The sequence below is a fragment of the Schistocerca gregaria genome, chromosome 2 (assembly GCF_023897955.1).
Source record: "Schistocerca gregaria isolate iqSchGreg1 chromosome 2, iqSchGreg1.2, whole genome shotgun sequence".
In the NCBI taxonomy this organism is placed as follows: domain Eukaryota; kingdom Metazoa; phylum Arthropoda; class Insecta; order Orthoptera; family Acrididae; genus Schistocerca; species Schistocerca gregaria.
In genome coordinates this window covers 583,672,007-583,690,047 of record NC_064921.1, presented here as the reverse complement: position 1 = coordinate 583,690,047, position 18,041 = coordinate 583,672,007, and the positions used below count along the sequence as shown (strand labels likewise).

The 18,041-nt window shown below is 41.5% G+C and overlaps 1 protein-coding gene across 10 annotated transcripts in view; it reads right to left on the bottom strand.

Annotated features, from left to right (window-relative positions):
- The window catches only part of LOC126333709 (E3 ubiquitin-protein ligase lubel), a 460,123-nt gene that overhangs the window by 324,047 nt on the left and 118,035 nt on the right, over positions 1–18,041 (bottom strand). For all 10 annotated transcript variants that reach the window (XM_049996758.1, XM_049996757.1, XM_049996764.1 and 7 more), the window contains exon 2: positions 11,384–11,470. In XM_049996758.1, coding sequence (XP_049852715.1) covers positions 11,384–11,470 — 87 coding nt within the window. The remainder of the gene's footprint in view (positions 1–11,383; positions 11,471–18,041) is intronic.

The window sequence follows — 18,041 nt, the reverse complement described above, 5'->3', positions numbered from 1 at the left end:
TATTATGGTGCATGAGGCAATACTGACCCTACGACGTACAGTATAAGATAGGTTAAGGAAAGGAAAACTTATGTTTACAGCCTTTTCATAGTTAGATAAGGTTTCTGAAAACGTTGACAGGAATACTTCCTGCGAAATTCTAGAGGTAGCAGGGACGCAATACAGGGATTGAAAGGTTATTTGCAACTTAAACAGAAACCAGACGGTGGTTATAAGAATAGAGGGGCGTGAAAGGGAGTAGTGGTTGAGAACAGAGCGAGCTTTGTAGCCTATTCGCCGATGTCATTTAGTCTGTACATTGAGCAAGCAGTAAAGGAGCACGAATTAAAGTTCAAGGAGAAGAAACAAAAGCCTTGAGACTTGCCAATGACATTGTAATTTTGTCAGAGACAGCAAAGAACTTAGCCGCTGAAAGGAATGGACAGTGTCTTGAAAGGAGGATGTAAAGTAAACATCAACAAAATCTAAACAAGGATAATGGAATGCACTTGAATTAAATCAGGTGATGCTGAAGGAATTAGATTAGGAAACGAGACACTTAAGCTAGTAGACGATTTGGGCAACAAAATAGCTGATGATGGCCGAAGTAGAGAAGATGTAAAATATAGACCGGCGATGGCAAGGAAAGCGTTTCTGAAGAAGATAAATTTAATAATATCCCATACAGACTTAAGTGCCAGGAAGTCTTTTCTGCAATTATTTGTGTGTAGCCTTGTATCTAAGTGAAACATGGTTGATAAACAGTTTAGACAAGAAGAGAATAGAAACTTTTGAAATGTGGTGCTACAGAAGAATAGAACTGGGGAGAAAAGAAATTTATGCTACAACCAGATTATAAGAAGTAATCTGTTGATAGGACATATTTTGAGACATCAAGGGATCATCAATGTAGTATTGGAGGGAACTGTGTGGGGTACAAATTGTGAGGTATTAGTAAGTAGATTCAGGCGGATGTAAGTAGCAGTAGCTACTTGGAGCTGAAGAGGCTTGCACAGCATAGGGTAACATGGAGGATTGAAACAAACCAATCTGAACAGAAAAAACAACTACAACAACAACACCAAGAGAAGCAGGTATAGGTATAGGTACCTGTACTGCTGCATAATGCTGTAGTTGTAGTAACTGTTGTTGTTGTTGTTGTTGTATGAGTATTAGTGTTAGTAGTAGTAGTAGTAGTAGTAGTAGTAGTTTTATTCATCCGTAGGTCAAATTTTCAAGGACAATATTAAGGTTTAAGAACAACAAAAGTTGTTGTTGTTGTTGTTGTCTTCAGTCCTGAGACTGGTTTGATGCAGCTCTCCATGCTACTCTATCCTGTGCAAGCTGCTTCATCTCCCAGTACCTACTGCAACCTACATCCTTCTGAATCTGCTTAGTGTACTCATCTCTCGGTCTCCCTCTACGATTTTTACCCTCCACGCTGCCCTCCAATGCTAAATTTGTGATCCCTTGGTGCCTCAAAACATGTCCTACCAACCGATCCCTTCTTCTAGTCAAGTTGTGCCACAAACTCCTCTTCTCCATAATCCTATTCAATACCTCCTCATTAGTTACGTGATCTATCCACCTTATCTTCAGCATTCTTCTGTAGCACCACATTTCGAAAGCTTCTATTCTCTTCTTGTCCAAACTAGTTATCGTCCATGTTTCACTTCCATACATGGCTACACTCCAAACAAATACTTTCAGAAACGACTTCCTGATACATAAATCTATATTCGATGTTAACAAATTTCTCTTCTTCAGAAACGCTTTCCTTGCCATTGCCAGTCTACATTTTATATCCTCTCTACTTCGACCATCATCAGTTATTTTACTTCCTAAATAGCAAAACTCCTTTACTACTTTAAGTGTCTCATTTCCTAATCTAATTCCCTCAGCATCACCCGATTTAATTTGACTACATTCCATTATCCTCGTTTTGCTTTTGTTAATGTTCATCTTATATCCTCCTTTCAAGACACTGTCCATTCCGTTCAACTGCTCTTCCAAGTCCTTTGCCGTCTCTGACAGAATTACAATGTCATCGGCGAACCTCAAAGTTTTTACTTCGTCTCCATGAATTTTAATACCTACTCCAAATTTTTCTTTTGTTTCCTTTACTGCTTGCTCAATATACAGATTGACAAAAGTTACGGAATTCATATGCACAGACATTTACAGACCTACAGGTATAGTTTGTCAAGTACGGGGCAGGTAGTTGGCCGTGGCATCGCAGTAGAATCATCCCGGCATTTGCCTGAAGTAATTCAGGGAAACCATGAAAAACCTAAAACCGGGTGGCCGGACGTTGATTGGAGCAAGTTATTCCAGAAAAAACTGTGTGGAAGTCTTACGTGAAATAATTCATGATTCATTACCGTTATTATTATTTATTTGGGTTACATTTTTACCATACACCTACTCCGTATTACCTATATAATCCTTCATTGTAAGTAATGCATTGCTTAACAGGCAATTTTTAAGTACCTTTTTAAATATTTTTGTTTATTATACTCTTTATTCTCCACGGACAATTCATTGCACAGTTTTACTTGTTGGTGAAAACGTTTTATGTTCAATGTTCATTCTTTCTTGTAAGCTCAGTCTTGATCTTGTTCCATGCTCATGGACAGAGCTGTTTTAATGTTATATCTGATGTGTTCAGCTGATTCGTAAGTGCACTCATATGGTGCAGTTAAAGTCCCTACAACATGTGTACAACATGTAACACAAACTGCCAGTAATAAAACCCGGAGCGACCGACAACGATGCGAAGAACTGTAAACAAATGCATGAAACAGTGTCACGCTGGTGAATGTCACGGATGTTCCAAAAACACTGATTGTTGTTCAGTTTTCCATGTTTAAAATACTGTTATCCAACTGCAATATGAGGAGCTTTAGCAAAACATGTTTCGAGACTGCAGATCAAGAATACTCTAGAAATTAGGCACACCATTAGTACAAAGCGATGAGATTAGTTAGTTCACTCACCGATACTGAACTGCAGAAAAAAATTGCTTCGACAATATATTGGAAGTATTACATCTAAGTGTAATCTCACTACTTAATTTCTGTTTTCGTTTCATACCCATAGTGATGTAATGATACTATCTTTCTTTTTAATGTTATCGAACTACGTCGGAGAAACAAAAAGCTTACGAAAATACTTTAAAAAACAATGTGCGTCAGCGTTTTTTTTTTTTTTTTTTTTTTTTTGTGGTCAGCTATATACAGTGAAGTGAAATAATTATTGTTTCATTGCAATGTAGTGGCACGGAAATACACAACTTTAAACGTCCAAATGCGTATTTCAGATAACATGAAACATGAAATTAAAATACGCACGTCTAAAAAACCCAAATAAAAACATATTTGAGGGGAAAACAATACACAGAGACGCAAAACGCAAGCGGCTCTTCCACCGAGATTAAACCCAAGCGTCAAAAGCAATAAATTAATACTGTCACAGGCAACTGCACTGCGATAAAGCTTCGTTTTAAATCTCTGTGCTTAATTACTGAACTCGTCTGAAAAGCGCAGAAAATAAAATTATCTCAACAGCGTACATTCACAAATCTAAAGCGTGATGTGGACTAACTCAGTGTCTACGTCTTTCGACCGTTTTAAAATATCGTTAGACCGATTTTTTCATGTGTTTTCCGACAGTTTACTGGGAAAGTGTCGCTCAACGGCTGCACTGAAATGTCAGCAACTGTATCAGTGGAGTTTCACTTACAGAAAGAAGATGAAGTCGCGTCAGGCAAGATGTGGGCTATAGGAAAGGTTCTCCAGGGCCCTGAAGACATTTCTTTGAGCCATCAACTTCAGACTGGCTCCATGTGGCCCGCCACGACTTTATCTCCTGTGTCAACCAACTACTGCGACTAAATAGGGTACACGAATTTTTAAGTGGTGTGCCAGCAAGTTGTTGAGATTAGACCAAAGTACTATCGAGTCCCACATGAATGGATGATTTCTCCTGTTTCTCCTACTCTCCTGCTAGGTGTTTTCTGATGGTTGAACATCATTAATATGGAAAACATAATTATGGTAATAACAGTAACCAAAGGCGACCTCCTATTTCAAATTGAAACAGATACTTCCGTATCTTCGAACACTCTATTTTTGTTTTACAATACACTCGAAGCATCAAAAGAGTAAAGACACGCCACGTCGCTCGAAGAAACCAACTTATTGAGATGTGACAGCTCAAAAAGTTTAGCATTTATTTGCACCAAGATAAACTTTTTCCTTTCTTCTCCATTGTCAAGAAGAGTGATATCCACATGTAATAAATTTTCCTGATGTAGTCTGGAAGCGCAGACATGTGAAATACTGTATTTCGTTAATCAATTGTACACAGTGACAATAACAGAGCTGCTAATTTTACGGTCTGCATTAAGATAAGGGGTAAGTAGAGTAGTTCAACACCTCGATGTGATTATAGTCATGTAAAGTATGTGTCACATCTGTAATATGTATAATTGAAATGTCGTAGAACATTACACAGCTTCTGCGAGGGCATTACTGCTAAGAAGGAATCCACTCAGAAAGCTTTCAAGACAAATGAAACCCTGAACTGAGATTCGTCTGACCACGTAACACAATTCCAGTACTCGACGTCTCACTGTGAAAGTCTCTGGGCAGCAGTTAGCATATGTCCAGTCTCTTGTGTCAGCTCCAAATGTCCATGTAATACTATTCCGTCTACACTACGCATTCTAGACGGAGCAGGATGAATTGGCTGTTCGCCCTGCAGCAGCTCCTGCGTCTTAGCCTCGATTCTTAACACACATTGTCGATTCCAGTCATCGTAACCGCCTTTACGTGGGGGCCGAGCAATATCTCGGAGAACCAGTCGTAGAATCACTCGTACGTTTGTTTTGGCTCTTATTATATTAAAATATCTTATATAACTTGCAATTTTGTGACCAGAGTCATTAGAGCACGCTTATCTCGAAGAAAGGGAACTTCGGTTTAACATCCGTCGACAACGAAGTCATTAGAGTTGTCATAACAGCTTAACCGGCATCCAACGCAGTCCATTTAGAAAAATCACGGGAAATATAAGACTAGTTGGCGGGACGGAAATTGGAATTCCACTCTTCTGGAATGCAACCCTTTGTAGGCACCAATACTACAGCCTGAACTACAACTACGACTGATGTCTGCCACTCTCCTGGTACTCTGCCCCCCCCCCCCCTCCCTCTGATTGCCGACATCTCGTTACGCGACCTTAAATCAAAGAAGTAGCTTTCATACTTTAGACGTACTGGCTTTCTCCTTGGCGGCTTATGTCGCTTGGTGCGAACTTATAACAACAAATAGAATTTTTGCCGAGCTTTGTTAACAGTAAAAAATAAACTTTGTTGACAGTATTGTGTTGCAAAATCGTGTAACACAACGGCCCTTCCCAGACTCGGCACATATAGGGACGCACATGTGTGCACCCAAACAAGGAGTGTAACAAATAGAGCGAAACTTAACAATTTAAAATACACCCGTCTAATTAGCGATTATATACCCTTTCCTACAGACCAACGCGCCGGTGAAATCGTATTGGAGCTGTTAATTTTATTTCAGATTGCCTAAATTTCGATTGCAAAGAAAATGGTTCAAATGGCTCTGAGCACTATGCGACTCAACCTAACTAACCTAAGGACATCGCACACATCCATGCCCGACACAGGATTCGAACCAGCGACCGTAGTGGTCGTCCGGTTCCAGACTGTAGCGCCTAGAACCGCACGGCCACTCCGGCCGGCTCAAAGTAAATCCTTGCTAAAAATTCCAAGAGGATGGGGACCGTAAACTTATTATTGAAGTACTGAGGAATTGAAATCCTAAATCGGATTTCGGTTGTGATAATTCCGAGAAAAGGAGATAACTTGCTCAAAATAGTGGTAACTGTTAAAAATCCGTTAAGATCAAGCAGCTTCTTCCTCTTACTTGCATGGCCACGAGGATTCAGTGATGACTGTCAACAGTTGGAACCTCCGTCAGCAAAATATGTGGTCAGTTCTCTATGTTAGTACTTGCTCTCTGCTCCTCCTAGTAGTTGGCAAAGGCTCTACTTTTTTAGGCTTGCAAGCTCACCGAAGTGCAGGAAGTCCAAGGTCAGGAAAGTCCAGAACACAGCAGTCCCAAACCCATCCCTCGCTCCAGCCCCATTCTGTGAGCTTGCATCTGACGTGACAACCACTGCCAGATGCTATCGACACGAACGCGCTTTTCTCTTGCTGCGAACCTCCTCACAGCTAATCACAGTCTTCCTGTTCATTACTTTGAGGAGAAAGTCCCAATCTCGGTCGTGTACAGACATCACGTATTTACTCTCCATGCGCGGCCAAACCGACAGCACCGGTTACATGATAAAAAATCACCGCAGCCAACCCCTGTGTCACATTGATCTCATGGTTTCAGCATTTTCTCTCTGACGTTACAGGATCTGTTCATGTATTTTCTCCTAAGCACAACACTAGTGCTGGTTTGTTTAAAACAGCTTAGAATGTTTTAGTACATACTATGTAGATTATGCAGGAAATTAATTTGAATCCCAGAGGCGTCTTCATTTTCTCTGCAGATCGAGGCTAACTCGTTTTAAACTGCCTTGTGGGCTAGTGTGAAGATCATACAGCAGTCATAATCTTGTTTGTGTGCGGGACCCCAGCTTCTAAATATTTTGCAAAAGAAAACATTGTCTGTCGTAGGCTGTATATTTATACCATTTATTTCCTGTATGATTGGCCAGTCACATTAACTTGACCAACCACTGCTTATGGTCCACGTCAACGTACAATAACCACTCAAAGAGCAGGTGGCGGAAGAAGCAGTGGACGATATATGTAGCTCGTCGAGGGGACGTGGAAAGCACTGTGTAAGGTGTCAGGCAAATCTAACACCTTCCATGGAAACCCTGACATGATAAGCAAATCCAGTAGTATGTCACATAGCTCCGAATAAATCGTGACATTAAATTAACCAAAGTAATACGAGTAACGACTGAGCTAATGGAATACCACAGACTAACACAAGAATGCCTAAATGCATGTCGTACCTTCCCACCGTGAGACCGACGCAGTTCCAAGGGGAGAAACGAGAACAGAAGCTGAGAGCAGAACCATGTTAAGCTAGAAGGCCCTACGATAAGGGACGGACTGGACACCCACGTCGCCAGCCTTCCTCTAAGACTACCACCCGCACGTTTTAGTGTGAGACTTTTTCGCGTCTCTGTTACGTCAAGGACCACCCCCCAGCTCATGTTAAAAGCTAGAGCCCTCCATAAAAACAGTATAGATCTTACGATAACACAAAAAGGGCCATTACCACCCGTAAGTTTTAGTGTGAGCCTTTTTGCGTGTCTGTTACATTAGGACCACCCACAAGTCTATGTTAAAAGATAGAGCCCTCCAGAAGAACAGTATAGATCTTATGATAACGCTAAAAGGACCACACCAGCTGCAGGTTTCAGCGTGAGAGTTTTTCGCATCTCTGTTACGTTGCAAACTTTAAAAACATTGCTCCACCACGAAAAGTATAACGTTTCTCATTGGATAGATAGAATTTTTGTAGGCGGAGCTTAAGGTTAACATTGAGACCCTGATTGGTCAGATGAAAACACAGCCAATTAGTTTTTTTAAACCAGCTTCGGTAAATTGTAGTAAGGAGAAGTTAGGAGAGTTGCTTCCGAGATGGCGAGGTGAGCGGAGCTGTGCTGCCCGCCGCTGCCCTGACGCTGCCTAAACACCGACAAAATAATGACACCCGCGATGCCGCATTTTTGAGCGCATAAGGCTTCACTCAGAACTGCAGAAGTCTCATCTGTTACACCCCCTTTTTGCGTAATACTAGTGTCGATCGTTAATTAAAACTCATGGTGTTCACATTTGCCACTTGAAGAACAGATCTGAAACGCGATCATTTTTCTTTTAAATAGTTATTGAGATGCAACATCAACCACTGTAATTTACGACAAGTTAGATAAGTAATTAAATATAATTGAGGGTCACTGTAGACCCTTTTGATAGTTTTCGCTTTTGTGAAACTTAAATTAAACCTTGATTATAGATGTGATATGGCATAGGTCATCCTTCGATCGATTGTAGAACTTGGAAACCCATTCAGGGAATATTCGTTCACATTTTTGATGAACGCAGTTGGTTTATACCATCCTGTATTAAAACGTTTCCTTTTATCAATAGTGCAATTTATAAACGATGTTTTGAGAGTAGAATAAAATTTCCAATGGTAAACTTAACTGCTTTTTCGACGTTATTTTACCAGACAACTAAAAATAGGAAAGCCTTGAACCCTTTCCACTAAATTAAGTTAGTATTAAGATTCTTTTACAGGGAGTGCAGTGGAGCTGACGCTGAGATCATTTAGTATTTGGTTAAATCATCGCTAGTCTCACTGAACTCTTCTGGATTCTACATGTCATGTGTGGTCTGGCGTCTCCTTACCAGCAACAGGTCCCAGGTTCAAACTAGTCAATTCCCTAAAAAACACGCTCAGAGTGTCGTTGCGCGAAAGTGATAGGGAGACACGATATAGAACAAACAGACACCACCATGAATGTTTCGAAGTGTAGTCGTAGTAATGCGGAAACGCAGCGATATATCTGACTTACGAAATCCATGATTATTGGCCTTCGGGCCAATAGTGAAGCATTTCAAAACGGCTAAGCTTGTAAACTGTTAGTGTGCCACAGTGATTAAAGTACACCAAGCATTGCAAGATGGTGCTATCCAAAACCGGCGACGAAGCAACTGTGGTACACCATAGAAAATTGGGATCAACGACGGCTGCGGAGATGAGTACGGCCGAATAGACGTGTAACTGTCGAGAAACTGACCGCCCAGATGAATCAAGGGGCTACCAACAAGCGAACATTTCTGCGTGTGGTCCTCCGCAGCAGGTGACTGGTTCATGCGCCCATGCTGACTGCTATTCATCTGCGACGACGGCCGGCATTTCTACGCCATTATCGTAACTGGCCTTTACACATGAACCACGTTTTACGTTCCATCGGACAATGGACGTTGGCCTCTATGGCGTGAAAAGTCTGAAAAGACACAGCGAAGATGTGTTTTTGTGGCATTCTATTGGCGATGTCGCTACTGTGGAAGGCACAATGGATCAAAACAAGTAAGCATCTATCCTTGGGAATCACGTCCGCCCCTACACACAGTTGTTTTTTCCCTCGGTAGGATGACATCTACCAGCAGGACAATGCAACGGGTCACACACCTCGAAGTGTACGTGCGTAGTTCTAAGAGCACTAGGTGGAGTTTACGTACTCCCCCGACCACTTGAATTTCCGGATTGAAAACCAATCGAGATTTTATGGAACAACTACGATCGGGCCATGGATCCTCAACCGAGAAACCTAACGCAGCAGATCACGGTACTGGAATCTTCTATACTCCTTCTAGAACCTCACAGACTCTCTTCCTGCACGTATTGCCCTGCAAAGGATAATTATTGAGACTTTTGACAGGTGGTCAGGTCAATGTGACTGGGCCGTGTACATTAGCAGTATACACCATGTCGCATGAGATATGGCACACAAGTTATCGATCATTTGTGAAGCCACACGCGAATAACAGTACACTCTGTATCGAAGGCAAACGACAGGGCAATAAAATATGCAACAAATCCACATACTGTATAACTGTCGGACGAAAATTGTGTCTTTTCACTACAAGGGCTCACCGAATCACATGCGAGCCACATCTGATGCGACCTGCATCGGTTCATTTACATCTATTTCATTAAAAAGTTGGTCAGTACAAACTGTTAAGAGTTAGATGAAAGATTCCCACGCAAGGAAGCGGATTCGGGGACAACGCGCTTTTACTCTCTAGTAGCGGTTGCAAAGTTTTTATCAGTTCTGGGTATTAGTTTGGGTAGATTCCCAGGGCCTGTTCGCTGAATTCTTAAGTGCCGGTTTCCTAGTGTTAATACGTCGAGCGCATCTGCAGGGGTTCCTCAGCCCCAAGCGCTCATTTGAAAAGCGACAAGTATCTACCCAACACGAATATCAACAAGCAATCCGTCTTTACGTTATCTTGAAACGTGAGAAATTTCAAACTATCTCGACAGCATTTCTGTCTGCCCAACCCTGTACATTGTCTCCCTCCCCTTCCCCTTTAGTCACAGTGTGTATTACGTCTTCCAATAGTAAAAGGCGGTTCAAACTTAGTACCATGTAATAAATTATTTATGCTTATTTGTTCACGGTGTCAAGGAAATTACTACAGCGTTCCCCTCTATCGCACATTCGCAATCGTTATTTCGGCTACAAGTAAGATGTCGCCCCTCCAACGGAGACTGGGCTGAGACAAAGAACTTTGAATTCTTATCACTCGCTTCTTGGCTATTCTCCTGTGCTGACTGTACCGTTCTAAGATGTAACTATCGGTTTTTTCAAGTAGCATGAGGCATTAGTTTCATATTTCAGAGCCCATACTCCGAGCATCTTGCATTTAACTGGTTCTTTCTTTATCTTGGGTGCGGAGTTCATGGGATGATTTCTCTTACTAATTTGAAAATGCGGGTAGTGCAGACGACCATGATTTCGTTCTTCTTTCAGTCTACCTAAAGATGTCAGCCAAAGACCCACATAATTAGCTTCAGTAATTTTCTGCATATTTGTTTCTCAAGAGTAACATTGCAGTTACATTCCACGGTGCTTTTTTTTTTTAATTTTCAATAAAAATTAAGTAATTGTGCAATCGACTTCTGTTTGTGAAATATTTTTCCTATAACCACTCAAATGACTAGGCGACTTTTATTTAGCAAATATAATCAGGAATACATTACTTTGTTGTTTCAATTTCATAGTGTTTACATTGTGTCCCAAATTATGACGGGAATGTTGCACAATATGCAAAGCTGTTAATGATTGTGAAGAGTGGGTAGTGTTCGCACGTTTCTATTTCAGACAAACCAATTATGTATTTGCATTAGTTCATAATTCACAGCAAACGAGAATGGAACAGAACATCAAAATGAATCTCATGTACCGATTTGTAACACATCAAACGTGATTCAAGAACGAAAAATTACTATAAAATATTTTTAAAACAGAAAAGAGACAATTTTAGGTTAGTGGTATATTATTTATACCGCATTAAAATTTTTATCTTAGTAATGCGCATACAGTCCTAAGCCGTATTAATATTTCCAATTCAGAACTAATAACGGTTAATTTTCCCTGGATAACTTCACCAGTACGGCTGTGGGGCTCCTGATTGAGAGACTACCTTAGCACGTGCTTTAAGGATAAAGTGCCTCTGGTATTTCGAGATAACTCTGAAATACGCCGTGCCACGTAGATGTCGGAGTCACGTGCAGACTAGGTCGCTACGCTGGCGTGGGGAGGGGAGTGAACTTACCACCCAGGCAGGCATCGCCCTGGCCGCGCGAAGACGCGTCGACGGGTTCGAGATGGCCATCGGCCGCCATCGCTCGCTGCCGGCGCTCTGGAAAACAAAAACACGTCGTTAGCAACACATTGATTCACTTACTCACAAGATTCTCTTCACAAATGGTGATGCAAACTTTCTACTAAGAGGCTACACGTATGCACAAGACATAATCCTTCTAGTAACGGATGAAAAAGGATTGTAAAACCGGTAGATGTTACTGAAACCATAGGAAAAAGCTACGAAATAAAATTCAATAAAAAAGGAAACAAAAGTAATACACTTACGAGGAAATAAAAGGGTACAGATAATGTTGAATAGACTAAAATCGTACCCATGGTGAAAGAGGCATTTCGTAGGATAAAGGAGTCCAGTAGCAAAACGAACAAAGATATGAGGAGAAATGTGATAAAGTGTTTTAAACGGAATGACATCCTGTGTTGTGCTTAAACGTAGATAACGAAGAAGAAATATATAGCAACGCTGGTGACTATTGGGATGTCGACGAGGCGGAGGGAACAGATAATAAGTCACGGAGATAATAAGTTGAATAGGTGGGGATGGAAAATGAGGAGGCACTGATAAGAATGGGAAAACAGAGACAATTTCTGAATGTGTTAGAAAGAAGGGGAAAACTGGATAGGACTCATATTAAGAAAGAAGAAGAGCTTTCTAAAAACAATCTTTGAAGGGTATATGGTAGGGTAATTGACGACATAGAGGAAGGGATTTCAGATTGTAGATGACAGCATCACATACAACAGCTATAAGAAGATAGCTATATTGTTGTTGTTGTGGTCTTCAGTCCTGAGACTGGTTTGATGCAGCTCTCCATGCCACTCTATCCTGTGCAAGCTTCTTCATCTCCCAGTACCTACTGCAACCTACATCCTTCTGAATCTGCTTAGTGTATTCATCTCTTGGTCTCCCTCTACGATTTTTACCCTCGACGCTGCCCTCCAGTACTAAATTGGTGATCCCTTGATGCCTCAGAACATGTCCTACCAACCGATCCATTCTTCTAGTCAAGTTGTGCCACAACCTTCTCTTCTCCCCAATCTTATTCAATACCTCCTCGATAGTTATGTGATATACCCATCTAATCTTCAGCATTCTTCTGTAGCACCACATTTCGAAAGCTTCTATTCTCTTCTTGTCCAAACTATTTATTGTCCATGTATCACTTCCATACATGACTACACTCCATACAAATACTTTCAGAAATGACTTTCTGACACTTAAATCTATATTCTATGTTAACAAATTTCTCTTCTTCAGAAACGCTTTCCGTGCCATTGCCAGTCTACATTTTATATCCTCTCTACTTCGACCATCATCAGTTATTTTGCTCCCCAAATAGCAAAACTCCTTTACTACTTTAAATGTCTCATTTCCTAATCTAATTCCCTCAGCATCACTCGACTTAATTTGACTACATTCCATTATCCTCGTTTTGTTTTTGTTGATGTTCATCTTATACCCTCCTTTCAAGACACTGTCCATTCTGTTCAACTGCTCTTCCAAGTCCTTTGCTGTCTCTGACAGAATTACAATGTCATCGGCGAACCTCAAAGTTTTTATTTCTTCTGCGTGGATTTTAATACCTACTCCGAATTTTTCTTTTGTTTCCTTTACTCCTTGCTCAATATACAGATTGAATAACATCGGGGAGAGGCTACAACCCTGTCTTACTCCCTTCCCAACCACTGCTTCCCTTTCATGTCCCTGGACTTTTATAACTGCCATCTGGTTTCTGTACAAATTGTAAATAGCCTTTCCCTCCCTGTATTTTACCCTTGCCACCTTTAAAATTTGAAAGAGAGTATTCACGTCAACACTGTCAAAAGCTTTCTCTAAGTCTACAAATGCTAGAAACGTAGGGTTGCCTTTCCTTAATCTTTCTTCTAAGATAAGTCGTAAGGTCAGTATTGCCTTACGTGTTCCAGTATTTCTACGGAATCCAAACTGATCTTCCCCGAGGTCGGCTTCTACTAGTTTTTCCATTCGTCTGTAAAGAATTCGTGTTAGTATTTTGCAGCTGTGGCTTATTAGACTGATTGTTCGGTAATTTTCACATCTGTCAACACCTGATTTTTTGGGATTGGAATTATTATATTCTTCTTGAAGTCTGAGGGTATTTCGCCTGTTTCAAACACCTTGCTTACCAGATGGTAGAGTTTTGTCAGGACTGGCTCTCCCAAGGCTGTCAGTAGTTCTAATGGAATGTTGTCTATTCATGGGGCCTTGTTTCGACTCAGGTCTTTCAATGCTCTGTCAAACTCTTCACGCAGTATAGTATCTCCCATTTCATCTTCATCTACGCCGTCTTCCATTTCCATAATACTGTCCTCAAGTACATCGCCCTTGTATAGACCCTCTATATACTCCTTCCACCTTTCTGCTTTCCCTTCTTTGCTTAGAACTGGGTTTCCACCTGAGCTCTTGATGTTCATAGAAGTGGTTCCCTTATCTCCAAAGGTCTCTTTAATTTTCCTGTAGGCAGTATCTATCTTACCTCTAGTGAGATAAGCCTCTACATCCTTACATTTGTCCTCTAGCCATCCCTGCTTAGCCATTTTGCACTTCCTGTCGATCTCATTTTTGAGACGTTTATATTCCTTTTTGCCTGCTTCATTTACTGCATTTTTATATTTTCTCCTTTCATCAATTAAATTAATATTTCTTCTGTTACCCAAAGATTTCTGCTAGCCCTCGTCTTTTTACCTACTTGATCCTCCGCTGCCTTCACTACTCCATCCCTCAAAGCTACCCATTCTTCTTCTACTGTATTTCTTTCCCCCATTCCTCTCAATTGTTCCCTTATGCTCTCCCTGAAACTCTGTACAACCTCTGCTTCTTTCAGTTTATCCAGGTCCCATCTCCTTAAATTCCCACCTTTTTGCAGTTTCTTCAGTTTTAATCTACAGGTCATAACCAATAGATTGTGGTCAGAGTCCACATCTGCCCCTGGAAATGTCTTACAATTTAAAACCTGGTTCCTAAATCTCTGTCTTACCATTATATAATCTATCTGATACCTTTTAGTATCTCAGGGGTCTCCCATGTATACAACCTTCTTTCATGATTCTTAAACCAAGTGTTAGCTATGATTAAGTTGTGCTCTGTGCAAAATTCTACCAGCCGGCTTCCTCTTTCATTTCTTAGCCCCAATCCATATTCACCTAGTACGTTTCCTTCTCTCCCTTTTCCTACAACCGAATTCCAGTCACCCATGACTATTAAATTTTCGTCTCCCTTCACTATCTGAATAATTTCTTTTATTTCATCGTACATTTCTTCAATTTCTTCGTCATCTGCAGAGCTAGTTGGCATATAAACTTGTATTACTGTAGTAGGTGTGGGCTTCGTATCTATCTTGGCCACAATAATGCGTTCACTATGCTGTTTGTAGTAGCTTACCAGCATTCCTATTTTCCTATTCATTATTAAACCTACTCCTGCATTACCCCTATTTGATTTTGTGTTTATAACCCTGTAGTCACCTAACCAGAAGTCTTGTTCCTCCTTCCACCGAACTTCACTAATTCCCAGTATATCTAACTTTAACCTATCCACTTCCATTTTTAAATTTTCTAACCTACCTGCCCGATTGAGTGATCTGACATTCCACGCTCCGACCCGTAGAACACCAGTTTTCTTTCTCCTGATAACGACATCCTCTTGAGTAGTCCCCGCCCGGATATCCGAATGGGGGACTATTTTACCTCCGGAATATTTTACCCAAGAGGACGCCATCATCATTTAAATCATACAGCAAAGCTGTATGCCCTCGGGAAAAATTACGGCCGTAGTTTCCCCTTGCTTTCAGCCGTTCGCAGTAACAGCACAGCAAGGCCGTTTTGGTTATTGTTACAAGGCCAGGTCAGTCAATCATCCAGACTGTTGCCCTTGCAACTACTGAAAAGGCTGCTGCCCCTGTTCAGGAACCACACGTTTGTCTGGCCTCTCAACAGATACCCCTCCGTTGTGGTTGCATCTACGGTACGGCTATCTGTATCGCTGAGGCACGCAAGCTTCCCCACCAACGGCAAGGTCCATGGTTCATGGGGGGAGGAAGATAGCGATGGGTCGCTAAAAGTGGTGACGCAAAGGAGCTTCTACCATAACAGAAAACCGATGTTAATAACGAAAGGTTTTTGCAGCGAGATAAACAAAATGAGACTGTTCCTATTGGCAAGGCTATTTGTCGTAGGATATTATTACGCAATTGTTTTCTATCTCTGAACTGTGTTGCTATGCTAAGAATTTTACTACGGTCATTTCTAGCTCTCACCCAGAAAATGTCGTGTATGTGGTCGGGTAGAATAAAAAGAGACTAACGCCGCAAATATGTGCATACAGCAGGTACGTTCAAAGTATGACCTGACTGAATATACAGGTCTGCATTCGTTCCCTCAACTGATCGGAACGTTTCTATATAAGGCTAGCTCGTAAAGCTATACGAACAGGCTATAAAACACCTGGGAATATTAGATGAAATGAGGCTACTCTTACTCGTCAGCGATGAAAAATCACTTCCAGTAGTTGTTACTACAGAAAAGGATTACATCGTTCCGAATATTTCCACCAGAGCTGGGAAACACCGTAAAACCCTGATAAAACTGCATATTTGTTACCTACTGTGCGCTCACCGTGTGAACACTGCGTGTGGCACACGGGAACTATTGCAGGACTTCTAGTGGAGATTCAGCACATTCATCGACGGTCCAGATCTGGCACCAAGTAATTTTCGATAGCTTGTTTAATGACTGCGTGGGAGGAAGGACTTTCATGAATTACTACCATTTACACGAGGAAAGAAGAAAGGAGGATTCGTGTATAACGCCGCGTTTACTAAATGTCAGAGACGGAGCTGGAGCTCGATTTGAAGTAGAATGGGCAATGAAATCTAATTTACATTTTTCAATGGAACCGTTCCAGCGGTACTCGCCTAAACGATTTTTATCAACACTGGGACACTTAAAAGTTGATTGCCGGAAGAGGCTCTGAAACCCGCTTCCCCCAAATTCAAGTCAAATGTTTTAACCATTGCACAGTCTACTTGACGATGTTCAAAATGCAATGATAAAGTGATAGAAAGAAAATATTTCTACGAAACTGAAATAAATAAGCTTGTTCCCAGAGGCAGAGGGCCGACCGGGGCGGCCGTGCTTTTCTAGGCGCTACAGTCTGGAACCGCGCCACCACTACGGTCGCAGGTTCGAATCCTGCCTCAGGCATGGATGTATGTGATGTCCTTAGGCTAGTTAGGTTTAAGTAGTTCTAAGTTCTAAGCGACTGCTGACCTAAGAAATTAAGTCCGATAGTGCTCAGAGCCATTTGAACCAGAGGCAGAAAAATTTTCACGTATCACAGGCAATTTCGTGGAAAACTATTCCAACGTATTAAGTTGTTAGGAAAGTAAATAGTCAAAAGATAAGTTGAAAACTTGCAGTTTTTTTGCTTTCCGACTAAAAGCCAGTAATTAAGGGTATAATATCGTGATAAGTGATATTAGGGCGGCTGCGAAGGCGTAAGGTCAGTCATTTCTCCTGCCTTTCTTTCACGAATGGGACAGACAAAGAATTGGGTGCTTTGTGCATTGTTAGTACGGTTTTTTGCTGTAAAGCTGTAGGCCACAGTACTTCCTGTCAGGGATACAGGATCGTCACATCTGACATCTTCCAGACACCCAACATCCGTTCGTTACCTTGTGTTAGGTTCTATAATTACTCTGTGCCAAACGTTTTCAGTTAATCTTCGACCAAAACATTAGGGTCTATAAGCTGCCTCACGTAACACAAGTACCTGCAGCTCGTCTTCTTTTTAAGTACGGATTTGATGTCCATTTAAAGTGCGGTCAATTGAGCAAGTGATCCTGTACGATGACGTCTTCAAGAACCAGTTGTGGGACTGCCGATGATCTGCAAATCAATAGTCAACTGAACCTGAGTTGTCGTTTCACAGCAGTGTTGCCTGCCTGTTTGTTCTTGTCATTCATATAGCTACGAAGTGATGCTCACATAATTGTTGTCTGTAAGAAACTTCTCAGTAAGACATTATCAGATATAGCTTGAGCGAAGAGAAAGACGAAGACAACGGATTGTCTTCTACACTCTTGAACCATTAGTTCACTGTTATGTGACCTTAGCTTAAGTACTACCTTTCTGTAATTACGTTCGTGGACGGGCGCCAGTGAAAGCTCGGAAGACCTCGAGAGGTGTTGTAAATAGCTGTACAGTCAGCGTAGCGACCCCGTAGCCCACTCTCTCTTTGGCACCTGTGCAATAACAACTATCGAAAACTTTGTCTGTAGGTGTTTTGCTCGTCAACGCAGCCGAGGGACCTCGAGAGGTGTCTTGTTCAGCAGGAGGAATGCGCCTGTCCATTTTGGGATCATATAACAGACTACAGTTTTCAGACGCCAGGATGAGATTCATTGGCAGAATCTTAATGAAATGTAACTCATTCGCAAAGGAAGTGGCTGACAAAACACTGCCGGCCGCGGTAGCTGAGCGGTTCTAGGCGCTTCAGTCTGGAACCGCGTGACCTCTACGGTCGCAGGTCGGATCCTGCCTCGGGCATGGATGTGTGTGATGTCCTTAGGTTGGTTAGGTTTAAGTAGTTC